Genomic DNA, 16,667 nt, shown 5'->3' on the forward strand with positions numbered 1-16,667 from the left:
TCTACTCCACAGGGTATCTTGGATACTTTTCTCACGCCTCGTGTTTCTTGGTACCTGTGGACTCAACTCCCGAGTACTTAGATGGAGCGGGGTAGAAGGATTACTTGCCTCTCCTTGGAGTGTGTTTCTCTATTGGCAGGGTTCTTTTGCATTGAGTGTGCACATCCACCACCACCATCCATGCAGTCGTGTGAGTATTCCCTGGTTGTGATGGCGGGGGGCTTGATGCCATGCCCTTTTTGCATTTGCATATCTATAGGGGTTTCGTCCAAAGTATGTACATATATACATACTTCTTTATTTTAAGGGGGTTAGTCTCCCTTTTCGGATTTCTTTTTTCTATCTATGTAACGATATTTCCATCTCTGTGAATTATTTGGGCGAATTTTTCACCCTTTATTCATCATTTTCCTATGAGTCCAAATATCCTTCCAACCATGTAGGGCTCCATCATAATGCATATGTCCACCTCTAGGGACTTATATTCGGTCTGTTATTCAAGCATATAGGTTTTGTGGTCCCTGTAAGTGTGGGGTGTATACTATATCATCTCATTTGGAGTATTACATGTCTTAGCTTATATTTGGGTTTCAATCTAAGGGTCCCCTCGGTTACTTTATTATTTCCTCTTCCGGAGCAAGGGGAGGGTGTGTGTGTGTGTGTGTGTGTGTGTATGTATATGTATATGTATATGTATAGTAGATAGATAGATAGATAGATAGATAGATAGATTGAGAGAGAGAGAGAGAGAGAGAGAGAGAGAGAGAGACAAAGAATCTTAAAGTCTTCGAAAGATAGTGGGGCTGTGAGAAACCCTATACAAGCAAGTTAAAAGGGTCGAGCTACTAACGAGCATCAACACCCATGCAGAAAACAAAAGATAAATGCTACATAGTCATATTAGAAAAATAGTGATCTCCATCGTCACTATCATCATAATCACATTCAGATGATCTATCATCTAAATACAAAGTAAAATATGCTCCAATGTCACAACGACTGTGTTCCACTTTGTCCCCCTTTGTCAAGGGTGGGGGAGCGAGAGCATTAAACCAAAGATAGAATGCTATCGACTGCCTGTCGGCGTAGTCCTGCGCTGTCTCCTAGTCCCAGCTCTATGTCTAGCAAGCACATTAGTGACCTCTATCGACGGTCGCGATTCGACTTTTAACAAGCAAGGAATGTCCCCAAGCATAATTTGTGCATCACCCCTCTACCTGATCTGTCGTGTCACTGGTTCTGGATCTCGATCATGTCTAGGGCCTGTGGAGTGGGAGCCTGTATGGTCTAACTGGAAGAACTCCTCTCATAAGATTCTACCAGGGTGCTCCTATCTCTGTAATTGAGTTAGACTGAGTTAGACGCTCACGATGTGTGACTGCCTCATGAATAAACGCGACCAAGCATCTGTGATCTGGAAAAGAGAGGAACCAGAATAACAATCTGGAGCTATCTCTAAATAGTCAATAGAAGCATCCCCAAATCTCATAGTACACTGGGCATCTAAAAATGGAATGAGACTCAATCTCTTATAGACCACATAAGGTGCATATACGTCTCTCCCTGCGTAAACCCTCTCCTTGGCCACTCTCAATACTGAGTCTATGTGAAGAGACTCGAAACTGCCCAATAGAGATTTTCAGTAAATGGGGTAATTGAATCCGCATATATCCTAGTGGGTCAATAAACCCCTCATCTGAGATATGTAGGCAATGATCTCTGTAGAAGTTGAGCTTCACTAGGATCTCATTTGCTTCCAACCAAGTATGGAATGTGTGCCTACGGAAGATCCTCACATATGACCTACTTGACCTCATAATACCGTAGTGGAAAGAATGACACATCGATGTTGTACTAGAAGGAAGGGTTTCTGTCCATGTATAGCCCAAGTCGCTCAAAGCACCTTATTGTATGTGCAAACTAGCACCTCTAGTCACTTGCATTTGATAGATCCATAGAAGAGGACAATGCTAGCCATGATAATATGCTGCCTCCAAATGTGCAATCCCCATATGCCCTGACTTGATATATATGTAGGTGATGACATGAAATGCTTCATTGAGCTACAATGGAGATGGTCCAAACTCATCCTGGATGATTTGGTGAGGAACTAACGACTTATTGCGAAGCATCCATGATAACATGAGTACCTGTAGTCGCTCCACGCGAGCCCATTCAATATCTCACAGATCTGGCTCCCAACAAGGGCTGCCATACATCCCCGCTGGTCGGACCAAGGAGTTAAAAAGTAAGCACTTGGTTCGAGGGTCCTCAAAGTATGAGCGAAAGCACTAACTCTCTAGTCTAGCCAATGAGACATGCCCTCTGCTCAAGTGAGCCTGCATCGTCGGTCTCATGGTGGTGAAAATAGGTTTGGAAAAGATAACGTCCAAGTATGTGTACGACAAGACAATCTTCCGGTGACCCATCAAAGGTAAACTTCTCCTAATGCATAGCGACCTGAGATGTATTGAAGATCATAACCTTGGGTTTACCAAGGTTGACCTTCAAATCATGCGACTCACAAAAAGAATGTATCGCATCTAAGTGCCCTCTGCTAAGGATGATAAGAGTTCCACATCATCTGCATATAGCAAGATCTAAATCAGAGTGCCAGCAAGAGAGCAACGAGCCCCCTTGAGTGTCTACATAACTATCTCAAGCTCATCAATGTAGAGGCCAAACAAGGTTGGTGATAGAGGACACCCTTTTTTGACCCCAATAGTACTCAAAATCTCGTCCGTCCATCCAGACCCTATCCAAACTCTGCCAGAGACTCTCTCTTAAAGTGCCATGACAACCCAAATAATCTCTTGATCATAACCCAAATCTTGCAAGCGCCTGATGAGGCGGGCTCACCAAACTGTATCAACGGCTTTGCGGAAGTGCACCAAGCAATAATAGACCCTCTACTTCCGTGGCATTGACTCCTGAATAATGCATTTGAGTGTGAGCATGTGATCCATGGTCCCATGATCATGTCGAAATCCAGACTCTCTATATGCTCTAAGCCCCTACATCTGCGAATTGACTGATCTCTGCATCAAGCAATGATGCTGAAATCTTGGACATGACATGCCCGACATGATAGTTCTATAGTTCCCTAGGCTCACGGGATCCCCTACCTTATCGATGGGCGAGATAGTATTAATAGTCCAGGTACGTGGGAAGCCAAGGCAAGTAGCTTCATTGAAGAGCTTTGCTAGGATTGGGTCTAGGGTATTAAAACCATATGCAATGAACTTAGTGCATAGACCCTCATGATCTTTCACTCAGCCATTGTGAAGCTTCATCACAGGATCCATAACACCCCCTTTAGTAAAGAGTGTATAAGAAGTGGGGCAAGGTATGTGAGAGAACAAGAGCTGGCTGATTTGGGATGTTGTATAGTGTGCGTGCATAATCATACCAGACTTTAGTGAGAGAGAGAGAGAGAGAGAGAGAGAGAGAGAGATGGTTCAGTGTGTGACTCGCTAGTATTGGATTGTAGAGGTCTAATATTTATATTATACATGCTCCATCTAAAGTTCTCTCCAGAGATTTAATATGCTAGTCTAGAGCCCTTATATTTAGAATTACATTCTTGTATGTACGATGGTACACTCATCTTCCTCGCATCAAATTTCCATAGTTTGTTGTTTGATAACCTTTCTTTGTCATAGACACAACGCAAAGGCTAATCAACAAGGAGAGAGAGGAAGAAAGAGAGCGTGGTGATTGCAGCTAGATATATGGTTTGCAATTGGCAATTTAGTCTACTTGAGATTGATCTTAGTTAAACATATGAGAATATAAAAAGTTGGGGGTTTACACAATTAATATTGGAGTATGTTGCTTGCAATTACGAGTATATATCATCTTGATAACAATCCTTCTAATTAAATCTACAATCGACAAATGCTAATGTAGGTCATCTCATTTCATGTTCTTATTTCATGCTATAGTTTTGTTTTAGCTTGTGTTTTTGTTTCATGCTACAATTCCATTTTGCTAGTATTGTCAAATGTGTGTTGGAAAAAAGAGGCATGTTACTTGTATTGCTCTTATTTTATATTGAGTTATTGCATGGCTCTATGAAGCAAATGAGACTTATAAGGTTTTTATCATAACTGTTGACTTGGATATTACGAATCTGGCACATAAGGCAATATGGATAACAAAGCTATCAATGCTTGTTGATGAGCATACCTTACTAAATATTACAAATATGAGCAAGGAAGATATTTGAAAGACTATGCATATACAACAAGCTGTCATTCATGAGAGAAGCCACGGAAAGCAAAAGTCAAGGTGGTTGATACAAACCTTTGAATTTTCTTAGAATTCACTTGACATATGAATTGTCTGTCAAGGTGGTTGATACAAACCTTTGAATTTTCTTAGAATTCACTTGACATATGAATTGTCTTTAAGTTGCTCTGTGGTACATTGTGATTCACCTTTGGATTGTCAATATGTGCCATTTGCATCCAAGATATTGCAGCTCCATAATGGGCACATTTGACATTTGAAGGACCTCAAGTCCTAACATGGACCTCTGAATTGTTATATTTACAATGCATAGTTTTGTGCTATGTTCATTGAGTCTCAAATGAGAAGTACAATTGCTCTCTTTTAATAAGAAATGGTAAACGAATGATTTTCTCTTCCTCGTTATGCATATTGCAGCATGAATTATGCATAAATCACCTTGAAAATATGTTGTACTTATGCATTGCAATTTTCTATGTTACACTCTTTCCAAAGACGAGATGAAATTCTTCATTAATTACCAAGTGTAAAACTACAGCCTTCATGATAAATAGGCCATCCTGAATCTTTTGTTAAAAAGTTACAAATTTGCATTATATGATGGGCCTTACCCTTCACCATGAATGACATGACTAACATCTCATGAAAGTTTGCATATCCCAAAAAAGGGTTTGCACTTCACAATGAATGACACGACTAACATCTCATGTAAGTTTGCGTATTCCTTAAAGGTTCACCTTGAACCTTTGGATTTTACCAAGAGCACGCAAGACATTGCCAAAAACATTTTAATCACCTAAAATGACGTATAAACTATTTACTTTCAACTGTTTGATTCTTGGCTTTGTATTTCATTCTCCAAAATAAGGACACTTGAAATTCAGCTTAGCCCATAATGTGCCTCAACACTAATAGACATACAGCCATAGCCACGTTATTAGTATCAACACTATTGATTATAAAATTTGATGTTTACTTTTTATTTGTCTCACCCACATATCATACACAGTCATGGAAAAATGCAAAGGAGGATTAGTAGCTGAATGGTACATGGATCAATAACCTGTTCATAGTAGCTCAAGTGTTTCATATCAAAGCTCTAATCAATTCAGTGCAACTGTGCCCCCGATTTTGAAAATGGCCTTGGTGCAATCTCAAAGGTTTGGACTGTGTAGAGCCATTGTTTTCTTCACCATTGCTTCAATAGCACTGCTATGACAACCTCAGTAAAAATGGGCCGAGAACCAACCGAAACTCATATAGCTTTGCATTGAGCAGTGACAGAGAATACTAACTGAAAGGAGTTAGGTAAGTATAGCTTTTGTTAGCGCATTGAGATATAATGGAATGATCATCGGCACATTGATGAAGCTCCGCAAAAGAATAATCTCCTTCGGTTAGTTCTACCATCATTACGTTTGCTTAAGGTACACCAACTCTGACATTGGCAGGCTTCAAGCAGGACAAACCTACGAGTGGTCTTTGGCTCCTCCTAATCTGTTCACATCAAGTGGGAAGAAGTGGTTCTCGTTCGATCCTCAAATTTATCTTGTGGGACACCTGCATCATGTTGTAAACCCTGATTATTGTACCCAAAAATAAAGCCTAGCAAATTCTCTAATGTTTTTTGTTACAAACTTATTGACAGCAGCTTACTTCTTCTGAGGCACCTGCAGCCATGTTTAAAAGAGATAACTCCTTTGACCTGCAGTGAGTCAAAAGTAATGCATGCTCCTTAGAAACTACCTTCTCAAAAAGAGAAAAATCAATATTCCACACTCTTTAATCTGAGACGTGCATTGATTGTACATCAAAATGAGCACTTACAGGAACAACAGAATCATACCACCTATCAATGAAAAATTACCTCTAGAAACATGAAAAAAGCATAAAAGGAGACTCCGGGACATGGGCAGGGGGAAAGAAAGAGAAAGAGCTGATGGGCAGCCAGGGAAGAGTAGAACTATCTCTATGACCTCAAAACCGTGTATGAAACAATACTATTATTTCACACTTGAGGCTTGTGCTAGAGCCTCTCTGAAAGAAGATAGGCTGTTAAATTCCTCTTTTTAAGAAAGGAACATCAAGCAAATGTGCTGATCTTACAATGCTGAAGTCTAACCCGACCATGACATTCAGTGAGAGAATCTATCTATTCACACAAAAAACACAACGCTAGTCTTATCAGTATAAACAAGGATTGCACAGTTGCGACTGGAAAATGGCAGCTTGTTTACAAAGATAATGTTTTAATAAGCGTGGCTGACCGCCCTGCGTTTCTTCAAGTTGCACAATTGACTGCCACCTTGGAATGTGATTGTCCCCCTAAATACACCTAGCTAATTTCTTTTATGATATGCATCTCATACTGATTATTTTGACTTGTCAGCACCTGCAACGCTCGTTGCTTATATACTATGCGCAAGCACTGTCATCTCATAATAACTTGTACCAATTTGCACGAACTTCTCACATACCAGAGAGTTGTATCTACTTGCAATGGGGCTCTCTCTCCTTCCTCTCTCCCTCTCTCATCCCTCTCCATCACTCTCTCACACACACCTGCAATCACAGTCACAGTCACAGTCCCCCTCACCCCCCCCCCCCAAAAAAAAGCAAACACACACACACTTTTTTTTTTTGTTAAGCCATTGACTATATTATTAACATGAGATCAATATACATGACATTAGACTCAAAAAGGGAGCCTAATGGAAAAACTCAAAAACAGTCAGAAAACACTTCAAGGCTAGTAGCATCCAAGTCCCTCGCAGCATAACTATCATATAAAGATTGCTTGAGGGACATTCTAAGAAAGCATATGCCTGAGGAAACTGTTGTCCCATCCTAGAATGCAATCTCTGTGTCCACACACACACACACACACACTTTTTTTTTGGTAAAATCCAGTGCAGTGTATTTATATTGTCATAACTTTACAAGAGGGAAAGTCTCCAAAAAATGGAGAGTATCCCACAGATCAGAAGCATAAAAAGAAAAGCTCAATGCAAGATGCATGCAGATCACCCTCATGGCAGGCATCATATAAAGATTGCCGCAATGAGGCTCTAAAAGATTCATATGACTTTTGAAACTGGCGGCCCAAGTATGCCAAATTGTGCTCTTCCCAGATTGTCCAAAGCGCCCAATATCTCACCCATGAGAGAAAGAGGGAGTATTGAGATAAAGGCCTTCTAAATCTGCCAAGCCTGACATGAAGTGGCCAAGTAGAAATTTTCCAATATTCCAATTTGTGTTGAAGTCTTTGGAATATCCATTTTAGCTGCTGTTTTCTGGTGATATGCCATCCTATAGGATATCCCAAATGCCTGACTACATCTTTGGAATGCACAATCTGACCAGGCCAGAGAATAGAATGCCAGTCACATTGTTTCAGGGGAAGCAATTTGGATTTGTCAAAGTTGACATGCAATCCCGCTGCTAATCCATAAAAAGATAATGTGTCCACACACACACACACACACACACACCCACCCCCACCAACAGTCCTTCCATATCTCATCTCTTTAACATGAATTTCCACCATTCGACTGCACCTCTGAAAAGAAAAAATGTGAAACATGGAATATGCCGTGACTAGACAAATGATGTCCCCTCCATCTCAAATGCTGATTAATATTACAAAAAAGGAAAAGCCATCCTTCATGGCCATTGTATGTCAAAATGAAAGAGAAGAAGATTAGAAATAAATTTCCTTTATAATAAATTTGTTCTAATTCTCTTTCCAACTTCTCCCCTCTGAGTCCATGACCCCCTCCCTCATTACATATCTCATCGCCCCATCTGCTTGTCCTCATCCTTTGCTGACGTCCACTAACCTCACCACTGCCTTCTTTCAGCACCCAATCATTGCCCTATATACGCACCCTTCCCAGTCCTAACCAATGCCCACAAAACCCCCATTACCCCCCCCCCCCCCAAAAAAAAAAAAAAACTGCCCTGCCAAAAAAGAAAAGAAAAGAAGAACCAACCTCAAGAACAATAAAGATGAAAAGAGGGGAGCCACATGTACCCATGTGAATGCACATGCACATACGAGTGCTCTGCCCAGCAAGGACAAATGGGGGAGCGAGAGAGAGAGAGAGAGAGAGAGAGAGAGAGAGAGAGAGAGAGGACCCTGAATCAATTTGGCCATCCAGCCGATCATAATTTTCACGATGACCCTCTTTTGTCTTCGAGAGCGAGGAGAAAAACTGCATACCAACATTGTAATGTTTGTTTCAGAAAATGATAAAAATTCTAAGCTACACAATACATGATCGAAAGCTACAAACCAGCAATTCTGATTCTGTCAGAACAGCACAAACAGGGAAAGACATTACAATAATTAGTTAAAATCCCCTTTCGAGAGGTCACTGTTTAATACTTTCTTTTTCAAAATTTCTCCCTTTACTGTCCAACGTATCTCTGGACTTCCTTGCATTACTAGCATATGGAAAAAAAAGATCATGTCCAATCTTCTCTAGGAGAAAAGAATAACATAAATGTGCATCATCCCAAGTAAAGATTAGCTTTTCTTACCTGATGCATAGAAATGAAGACAATTGAAACACCAAGAATGAAGTTGATTGTCAAAGTGTGACCGAACAGAGCAGCAGAAGCCAACCCAGTAAAGATTGTTGCCACGGTCGAAGAGTACTTTTTCAGAATTGTATCTGTGATCCCCAAAGCAAAGAAAAGCAGGAAAGCCATGTAAGGGCAGACCCCTTGAGTTGAAAAGTTGGAGAGACGTAAATATGAATAGTAAGCAAGTCTTTTACATAATAACATCATAGTGAGGATTGTTTCTAATAGTGAATTCATATATCTCCGCAATAACAGATTGCTTGAACGACAATAAGAGAGGAGGGATGATATTTATTTTGCTTATTTGACTGATTGATCAAACATAAAATTGGAACCTATGTCATAATTATGACTGGCCAGCTACCTTCACTAATCCTTATGGCTGTACCCAAAAGTGTACAGATTCAATTTGCCCAAACTACCTGAGCAGGCTGCACATCAACCCTGAAGACTGAACCTCCTTCAAGCCTGTTTACTGATTCTCATACACAGAGCCTCAGGAGGTTTGACAAACATAAACACAAGTATTGTAGTGCACGTGCGCGTATGCACACACCCGTGTGTGTGGAAGTATTTAAAAGAAAAAACAACAAAATTTAAATGAATAAAAGATTTGAAATGACTACAAGATATAAATATGTAGAGGCCAAATAACCAAGTAAAATTTATTAAGGAAACAAGAAGGGTTTAAAGGCAAAGAACCATGAGAAAATGCTGCGTGGCAACATCAGAAAATGCCAGACACATGGAAGAGAGGTCTTGTTAAACTCCTTCCTAAAAAACAAATTTGTGAGTCTTTGGCAGACTGGAGACCTATCACTCTTATGCCCGTAATTTACAAAGTCACTACCAAAATGATTGTTGCTCGGCTAAAGGGGTTTTTACATGATGGGTTGCATCCTGCGCAATATGGCTTTGTCCCGCGTAGGCATATCACAGATAACATTGCTAATGCCTACATTGGAATTGAATATGCCAAATACACACAGCAGGATGTTTTGTTATTGCCAAGTTGATATTTCATTTCATCGACTATGCAGGCTTTGGGTTTTGGCACAAAAATGCAGCAACTCATCAATTGGCTATATCAAGATAGTGAAGCTGCCTGCATACTTTCAGGAGATATTTCTCCATCCTGGACTCTTGCTTGCTCTGTCAGACAAGGATGTCCACTGAGTGCTTTACTTTTTGCCATAGCCACTCATCCACTGCTTCAATATCTGGATCACCTCTTGGACACTGACCAGCTGCACGATTTGGAGATTCTTGGCAGTCGCAGCATGATTGCTCAAGCATATGCTGATGATTCATTCTTTACTCCAAAAAATACTCGGGCTGGTCTATCCATGATTATGCATGCTCTTTCTACATATGGATTGGCTGCTGGCCTTCGGGTAAATTTTCAAAAATCAAAATTGCTGCCTTTACATGCACAGGACTGGCACAACCTTCTGTGGCCTGGGGAAATTGTCCCTACTTCTCAATTCATTCGACATCTTGGTTATCCTCTAGGCTGGGGACTCACCCGTTCACAACAAACTGATTGGGTGCTAGTAAAGTTAAGGGCAAAACTTGAATATTGGAAGCTTGCAACTTGGCCATTACATGTTTGTCTGCGAATTACACAATCCATTTTGATAGCATACATACAATTTTATCTGCCTCTCACTATGTTCACTAAGGCAGATTTGGTTTCATTTATGTCAGCTATCATGGAAATTTTCTGGCGTTCAAAACATGGCAAGAAAAGTCTCAGATTACTCTCCATGCATTGTCTCTATTCTCCAAAGATGCACGGGGGTCTGAACATTCTCAATATTCAAATGCATTTACTTGCTCACAGGGGGAAAATGATGATGCAGTTTATACAAGGAGATCAGCCTTGGGCTTTCATGATCCGCTCTCTCTTATTACATCTTCATACATCTGCTTTTGGGAATTGGCAGCATAAAAGGGTACACAATCAGAAAATTTCAGTATAAGATACGTAGACAGCATAGTCTATCTGGTGAACAGACAAGCAATCGTAGAAAGATTGCTTGAGTGACATCCAAAAAAAGAACATGGAAGCAGTGGGCTCATGAAAGACAGTTTTGATTCCTATCTTTCCATATAGTCCAGAGTGCCCAATATCTGACCCATATAAAGAACAAATCAGACTTTGGTCGTCGCGGGTAAATCCCAAAGAGCTACAAAAGCTTTCCAAATGTAGCAAAGGGAAAGCATGCCTGAAGACGCTGCCAAAGCAGGAAGACAAAATCCAAAGTGACGGGGCAAGTCCAAAACAGATGAAGCATAGATTCCCTAGGAGCCAAGCATCCGTGGCATAATGCTGGAGCAATATGCCGATGAGCTAGGAGTTGGCCAAAGGGAATGACACCAAGCAGCACTCTCCATAGGGGCAATTTTTGCGAGACCAGATTTGATGCAATCTTTTACGCCAACATTTGGCACTACAATTGAAAGACCATAGTCGGTTGGCATGCTGCATGAGCAGAATCCTGTATACACTGAAATATCAGCCAGGCGCAAAGGGCGCATAGAAGAACCCTGGTGATGCAAAGACCAATTAGTAAGCTGATCTGTGAGCTCCAATCTAGGTGCCGGAGCAATATGCCGACGAGCTAGGAGTTGGCCAAACAAAATTTTCCTTCAATACTGATGTAGTATAGATGATGGCTCCGTTCACCCGTGTGCTCCCACAGTGGACTTATCTAGGAGTAGCTAGGGCGTGGCTTATGCGAGGTCAAGGAGCCTTGGCCTGGCTAGAGCGACAATGCTTCCAGGCACACTTTTAAGACCCTCCGATAAAGGTATGGCTATTTGATATGCTATTGAGGCCAACAGCCATGTATGCAGCACCCTTTTGGGGAAGTGATTTCTTTGTAGCTCACTGGAGGAGAATTAGGAGACTACAAGTGACTATGGGATCCCACATGATTCGGAGTAAGCTTTTAGTTCCTCATCAGATAGTACAAGCATAGTTCACCATGACATTGCTTTAGATTGATGCTATCTTTAGACGGTGATATTTCTTCATAAGGTCTGGACTCTACCTGGCTGGAGACTACCGAGACTGGCACTAGAGTCATCCAGGGGACTAATAGATAGTGGGGTTAGCACGGCATGGTATGCACAGTTGTCAAGATTGTTCACCAGTCAGGGTATTCAGATGGACCGACTCCCCCCTTTCAGTACAGCTTGGATGCACCAGACCCCCTAATCCCACGTGATGAGATCAACCGTATCATACTCCAACTCTATACGCTACAGACTTCTTTCTTTTGGGGGGGGCAACTCCAACCTCCAACTCTATACGCTACAAACTTCTTTCTTTTGGGGGGGGCAAGAGTTCCCCACCAAGATCTAGTTCTACCACAATTTCTTTTTGAGAGTATCAGAGGATGAAGTGAATTGAGAATCAAGGCAAGGAGAGCTACAAGTACACCCACAGAGCAGCGGATCAAGAGCTTATGCACGTTAGAGGAGGTAGAGACAAAGGAGCAACCTACCCACTTTAGTATGAGATCTAGGGATGATACCACTACCTCTTTTAGGAGGGACTCAGCTTTGGACCACTCTCTCGACTGACCCACTTTCATGACCATGTCTGTGTTGGCCTCTACTTATCGAGATGCGACAACAAGAGACTGAGATAGACAACGCACATCAACATGTCACGGATTTCTATGCTTTTGAGTCAATCCTAGGATATAGTATCATGGAGGAGCAGTAGATAGCCGACATGACGATAGAGTGGATCAGTGGGAGGAGACGACATGGAGCTATTGATCCAAAGAGGTAGAGACCATGAAGGACATAGAAGGTGACTAGAGCGTGTACGATGGAGGTTCAACCTATCTCAGCTCTCCTCAGAGGGAACCGTCCGAGCCAAGGGGTCACTCTTGATATGGCTCACCGGATACAAAGATCACGCAAACCGTGGCCCCCATCCCACAGCGAGAGAGGTCTCAACAGACAAAGATACGAGATATCTTTGGTACTCATCGGAGAGCCACCATGGTACCTAGATATGTATTTTAAGCACTAGTTTTGAGCTTTTGATATTTTTGAGTTTATTAGGATAGCATTCAACAAGGGCCTTACTATGCCCTTTACTTCAGCCGATAGTGGCTTGTATGAGTTAGTTTTTAATTATACCTTGTGCATAGGCCCACGAGGCCTCCCAAAACCGTTAATAGCTCTCTCTCTCTCTCTCTCTCTGCCCACACACACACACACACACATTCTTTTTTTTGGTGAAAATTTTGATGCTTTATATTACAGAGTAACTATCCCAAAATGGGATGTGCCAAAACACATCAAGAGAAGATCTCTATATAAGACAAGTATACATCAAAGTCTATGTAATGAGTTTGCAGACAATCATAGAAAGATTGCTGCAAGGAGTGCCTTAAAAAAAAGAAAGAAGAGATAGCTGGATCACCAAAGACTCTATGATCTCTGTCCTTCCATAGAGTCCAAAGTGCTCAGTAGCAAACCCAAGTGAAAAATAAATCAAACTCCTGCCTAGGTGGGTGAATCCCAAAAAGCCAAAAAAACTTCCCAAAAGTAGCATTTGGAAATCTGGTTCTCAAATGCTACCCAAGGAAGCCCAAGAAATCACGTGTGGGAGCAATGCCAAAGAAGATGAGCCATTGATTCCCGCGGAGCCAAACATTTGCGGCAAACAGCCGGAGTAATATGTCTGCGTGCCAAAAACTGCCTAGATGGAAGAACTCCTATCAAAACTCTCCACAAGAAAACCTATTGTTGAAGGGGAATTTTAGAATTCCAAATCACTCGCAGTCTCTTTTGCCACCACTTTGTAGGACAATTCCTTTGCCAAAGATGATTTGCCTTGTGTGAAACCTAGGGCGAGGGTAGAACTTTATATAAAGAAGATACAGTAATGTGAGACAACCTCAATGGACAGCATGTCAACCCTCGCGAGTGAAGAGTCCAATCCTGAAGCCGGTCCTCAATCTCTAGTGGCGGTACTAGCTGAAAATGCTGAAGCATATGAGTAATAGTGTGCCATATAGGATGACAATGCATGCCAAGACCATATTTTGCAGCAGCCAAAGGAAAAGAAAGAAGGGTTCCATCATCATGAAAGACATCTGCAACCAAGTGGATCGCTTTCAAACTAATGAAGTATGAATGTCTAGGCTCTTGCAAAGCCAACGGAGGGACAAAAACCCTTAACCAATGTATGCTCTCAACTCTCAGAGAATTTCCCTGCAAGGAATCCCGGCCATACCATTCTTAATGCGAGAGGATATGTTTCCAATCCATCAGCATGTTGGAGAACAATGGACAACCTTTGATCTTACCATCAATACAACCCAAAAGAAAATCCCAGTGAGTGGGGTGCCCGTATCCAAAGGCAGGGTGGTGAGATCTAAGAGCAAATGGCGCATCATGGCAGCCCAAGGCTGAGAACCCTGCATGAATTGCAGCATCATTTTCCCTTTATGAGCAAGAATATGCACATGAATGTTAAGAATATTGAGACCCCCATGCATCTTTGGCGAACAGATAGACTTTTCTTGCCATGATTGGACGCCAGAAGGTTTCCATAACTATAGACATGAAAGAGGTAAGATCTCCCTTGCTGAACATAATCAAAGGCAAATAGAACTGAATATATGCCATCAAAATGGATTGAACAATCCGTAGTCTGACATGCAATGGCCAAGTTACTAACTTCCAATATTCAAGCTTTTTCTTCAGCTTTGCAAGTATCCAATCAGACTGTTGACGACGAGTAATCATCCAACCTAAAGGGTAACCGAGATGCTGAACCAGTTGAGTGGGTTGGACAATTTCCCCCGGCCATAAAAGAGAATGCCAGTCTTTGGAATGCAAAGGCAACAACTTAGATTTCTGAAAATTGGCATGAAGACCAACTGCCAAACCACATAAAGTAGAGCATGCATCAGGGAGGATAGATCCCGCTCAGTATTCCGAGGAGTAAAAAATGAATCATCAGCATAAGCCTGAGCAATCATAGTGCTGCTTCCAGGAATCTCTAATGCATGCAGCACGTCTGTTGCCACCAGACGATCCATGTATTGAAGCATAGGATGCGTGGCAATGGCATATAGAAAAGCACTAAGTGGACAACCCTGACGCACTGAACAACAAAGAGTCCACACACACGCGCTTTTTTTTTTTTCAAAGTGAAATCTTTACATGCTTTATATTATAAGATAGCTAGCCAAAAAAACTCGGAAGCAGAAATAGTACATCAAGTGAAAATGTCCATGTAGGACAAATATACATCCTGATCTATGCAGTGAGTTTGCAAACAATCGAAGAGCGATTGTTGCAAGGAACGACAGAAAAAGATAAAAGTAGCAAAAAATGGATCACCAAAGACTCCGTGATTCCTAGCTTTCCAGAGAGTCTAGAGTGCCCAGTAGCGAACCCAGGTAAAGAACAAATCAAAATCTGGCTGTTTGGGATATATCCCAAACAACCAGAAATGCTTGCCAAAAACAGCCTAAGAGAATCTCAATCTCAATTTGTCACGAAGGATACCCAAGAAATTATCTGTCTCAGAGCAATTCCAAAAGATATGAGATCACTCACACACACACACGCACACACACACACACATACACACAGAAAGAGAAAAAAATTCCTAATAATTCTTGGAAAAAACCAACCTTACAAATCAGCAATCCATATTGTGCTAACCATGGAAGAAAAAACTGGCTGTCAACCAGCCTGTTTTTAGAGAGCCATCCCTAGGGAATCTCTGAAACGAGGGGTGACAACCAAGGTAGGGGCATATACATCCAGTGAATGCCTCGCTCTGTGGATACATAGAAGACACCTGCAAGCCCAAGGCTTGCAGAAACATGCCCTCCTATCAGCTCTTGTCTGAGATCCTGATGTCCCGTGCTCCCATAAGACACGCAGGATGTAGATAATGTCTCACCAAATGACAGCGAGCATGGCTTCCAAGGGGACCTGGTGGCCTCCCAATCCAAAGCTGCAACATAACCCAAATGTTCCAAGCATTGATGCTAGACACCATCTCCCAAACACTATACACTGTCGAGGAGGATGAGTTGCATCATGTACCTCGATCTAGAAGACCCTCTGTCCTTGGATCTTGTAAGTGGTGTACGCCGTCAAGCCAAGCTGCCATACCCCAACTGCAGTCCCACTGCATCATTTGCATCCTAGCCATAATCCAAAGGGCCCCCTTGCCAAATCCTCTATTTTGTTCAGGCAACTCTATAGACTGTGTGGGATCATCTCGAGATCATTGTCCGTGCAACGGTAGCACCCTCCCAACAATGCGCATATGCTCCATCCCTAGGCCAACAGATAGACCCCATGGGCAAACCATCCAAAAGAAATAAGTAATCTTCCATGGCCGACGGCTGGTCCACAAATGCCACAAAAATCTGGAGATGACCTCTTGGGGCATTTGTTGCTCGCTTCAATCTTGCTCTCAAAGGAGTCCAAACTGCCACCTCTACTAAAGGCGACAACAAATGTGTCGGTATGAGAAGAAAGGCACCTCAACAACCCTCTCCAAGTGCCGTTACTCGCCCGGATCCCACAGCACCTCGCGGAGGGCCTAGCCATCCCACAACCAGAGGCGCCACCGCGACCCATCCTAACCCAAAGTGATTGGCGTTGGGTCGATGGTCTAGTCCTGCCCTACTTCGATCCTCTTCCACTCAAGAAAATCTAGGGCCCCATCCAACTCTGGGTCTCCTCTGTCTCAGCCCCACCCAACAGTCCTTGGGTGGAAGGGATCCATGGACTCCATGCAAATACTACATCCTTACGGACACCCCTATCCT

At 42.1% G+C, this 16,667-nt stretch overlaps 1 protein-coding gene across 2 annotated transcripts in view; it reads right to left on the minus strand.

The window, feature by feature from the left end:
• Positions 1-4,934: 4,934 nt before the first annotated feature.
• Positions 4,935-16,667, minus strand: part of LOC147883915 (CMP-sialic acid transporter 5-like) — a 43,334-nt gene continuing 31,601 nt past the window's right edge. For both annotated transcript variants that reach the window (XM_087398398.1, XM_087398397.1), the window contains exons 11-14: positions 8,794-8,927; positions 8,389-8,465; positions 5,908-5,956; positions 4,935-5,811 (exon numbers count right to left, since the gene is read on the minus strand). In XM_087398398.1, coding sequence (XP_087254524.1) covers positions 5,758-5,811; positions 5,908-5,956; positions 8,389-8,465; positions 8,794-8,927 — 314 coding nt within the window. In that variant the 3' untranslated portion in view covers positions 4,935-5,757. The remainder of the gene's footprint in view (positions 5,812-5,907; positions 5,957-8,388; positions 8,466-8,793; positions 8,928-16,667) is intronic.

This window comes from Dipteris shenzhenensis, chromosome 27, assembly GCF_047967505.1.
Source record: "Dipteris shenzhenensis isolate YYH24624 ecotype China chromosome 27, Dip_SZ_1.0, whole genome shotgun sequence".
Classification (NCBI taxonomy): Eukaryota; Viridiplantae; Streptophyta; class Polypodiopsida; order Gleicheniales; family Dipteridaceae; genus Dipteris; species Dipteris shenzhenensis.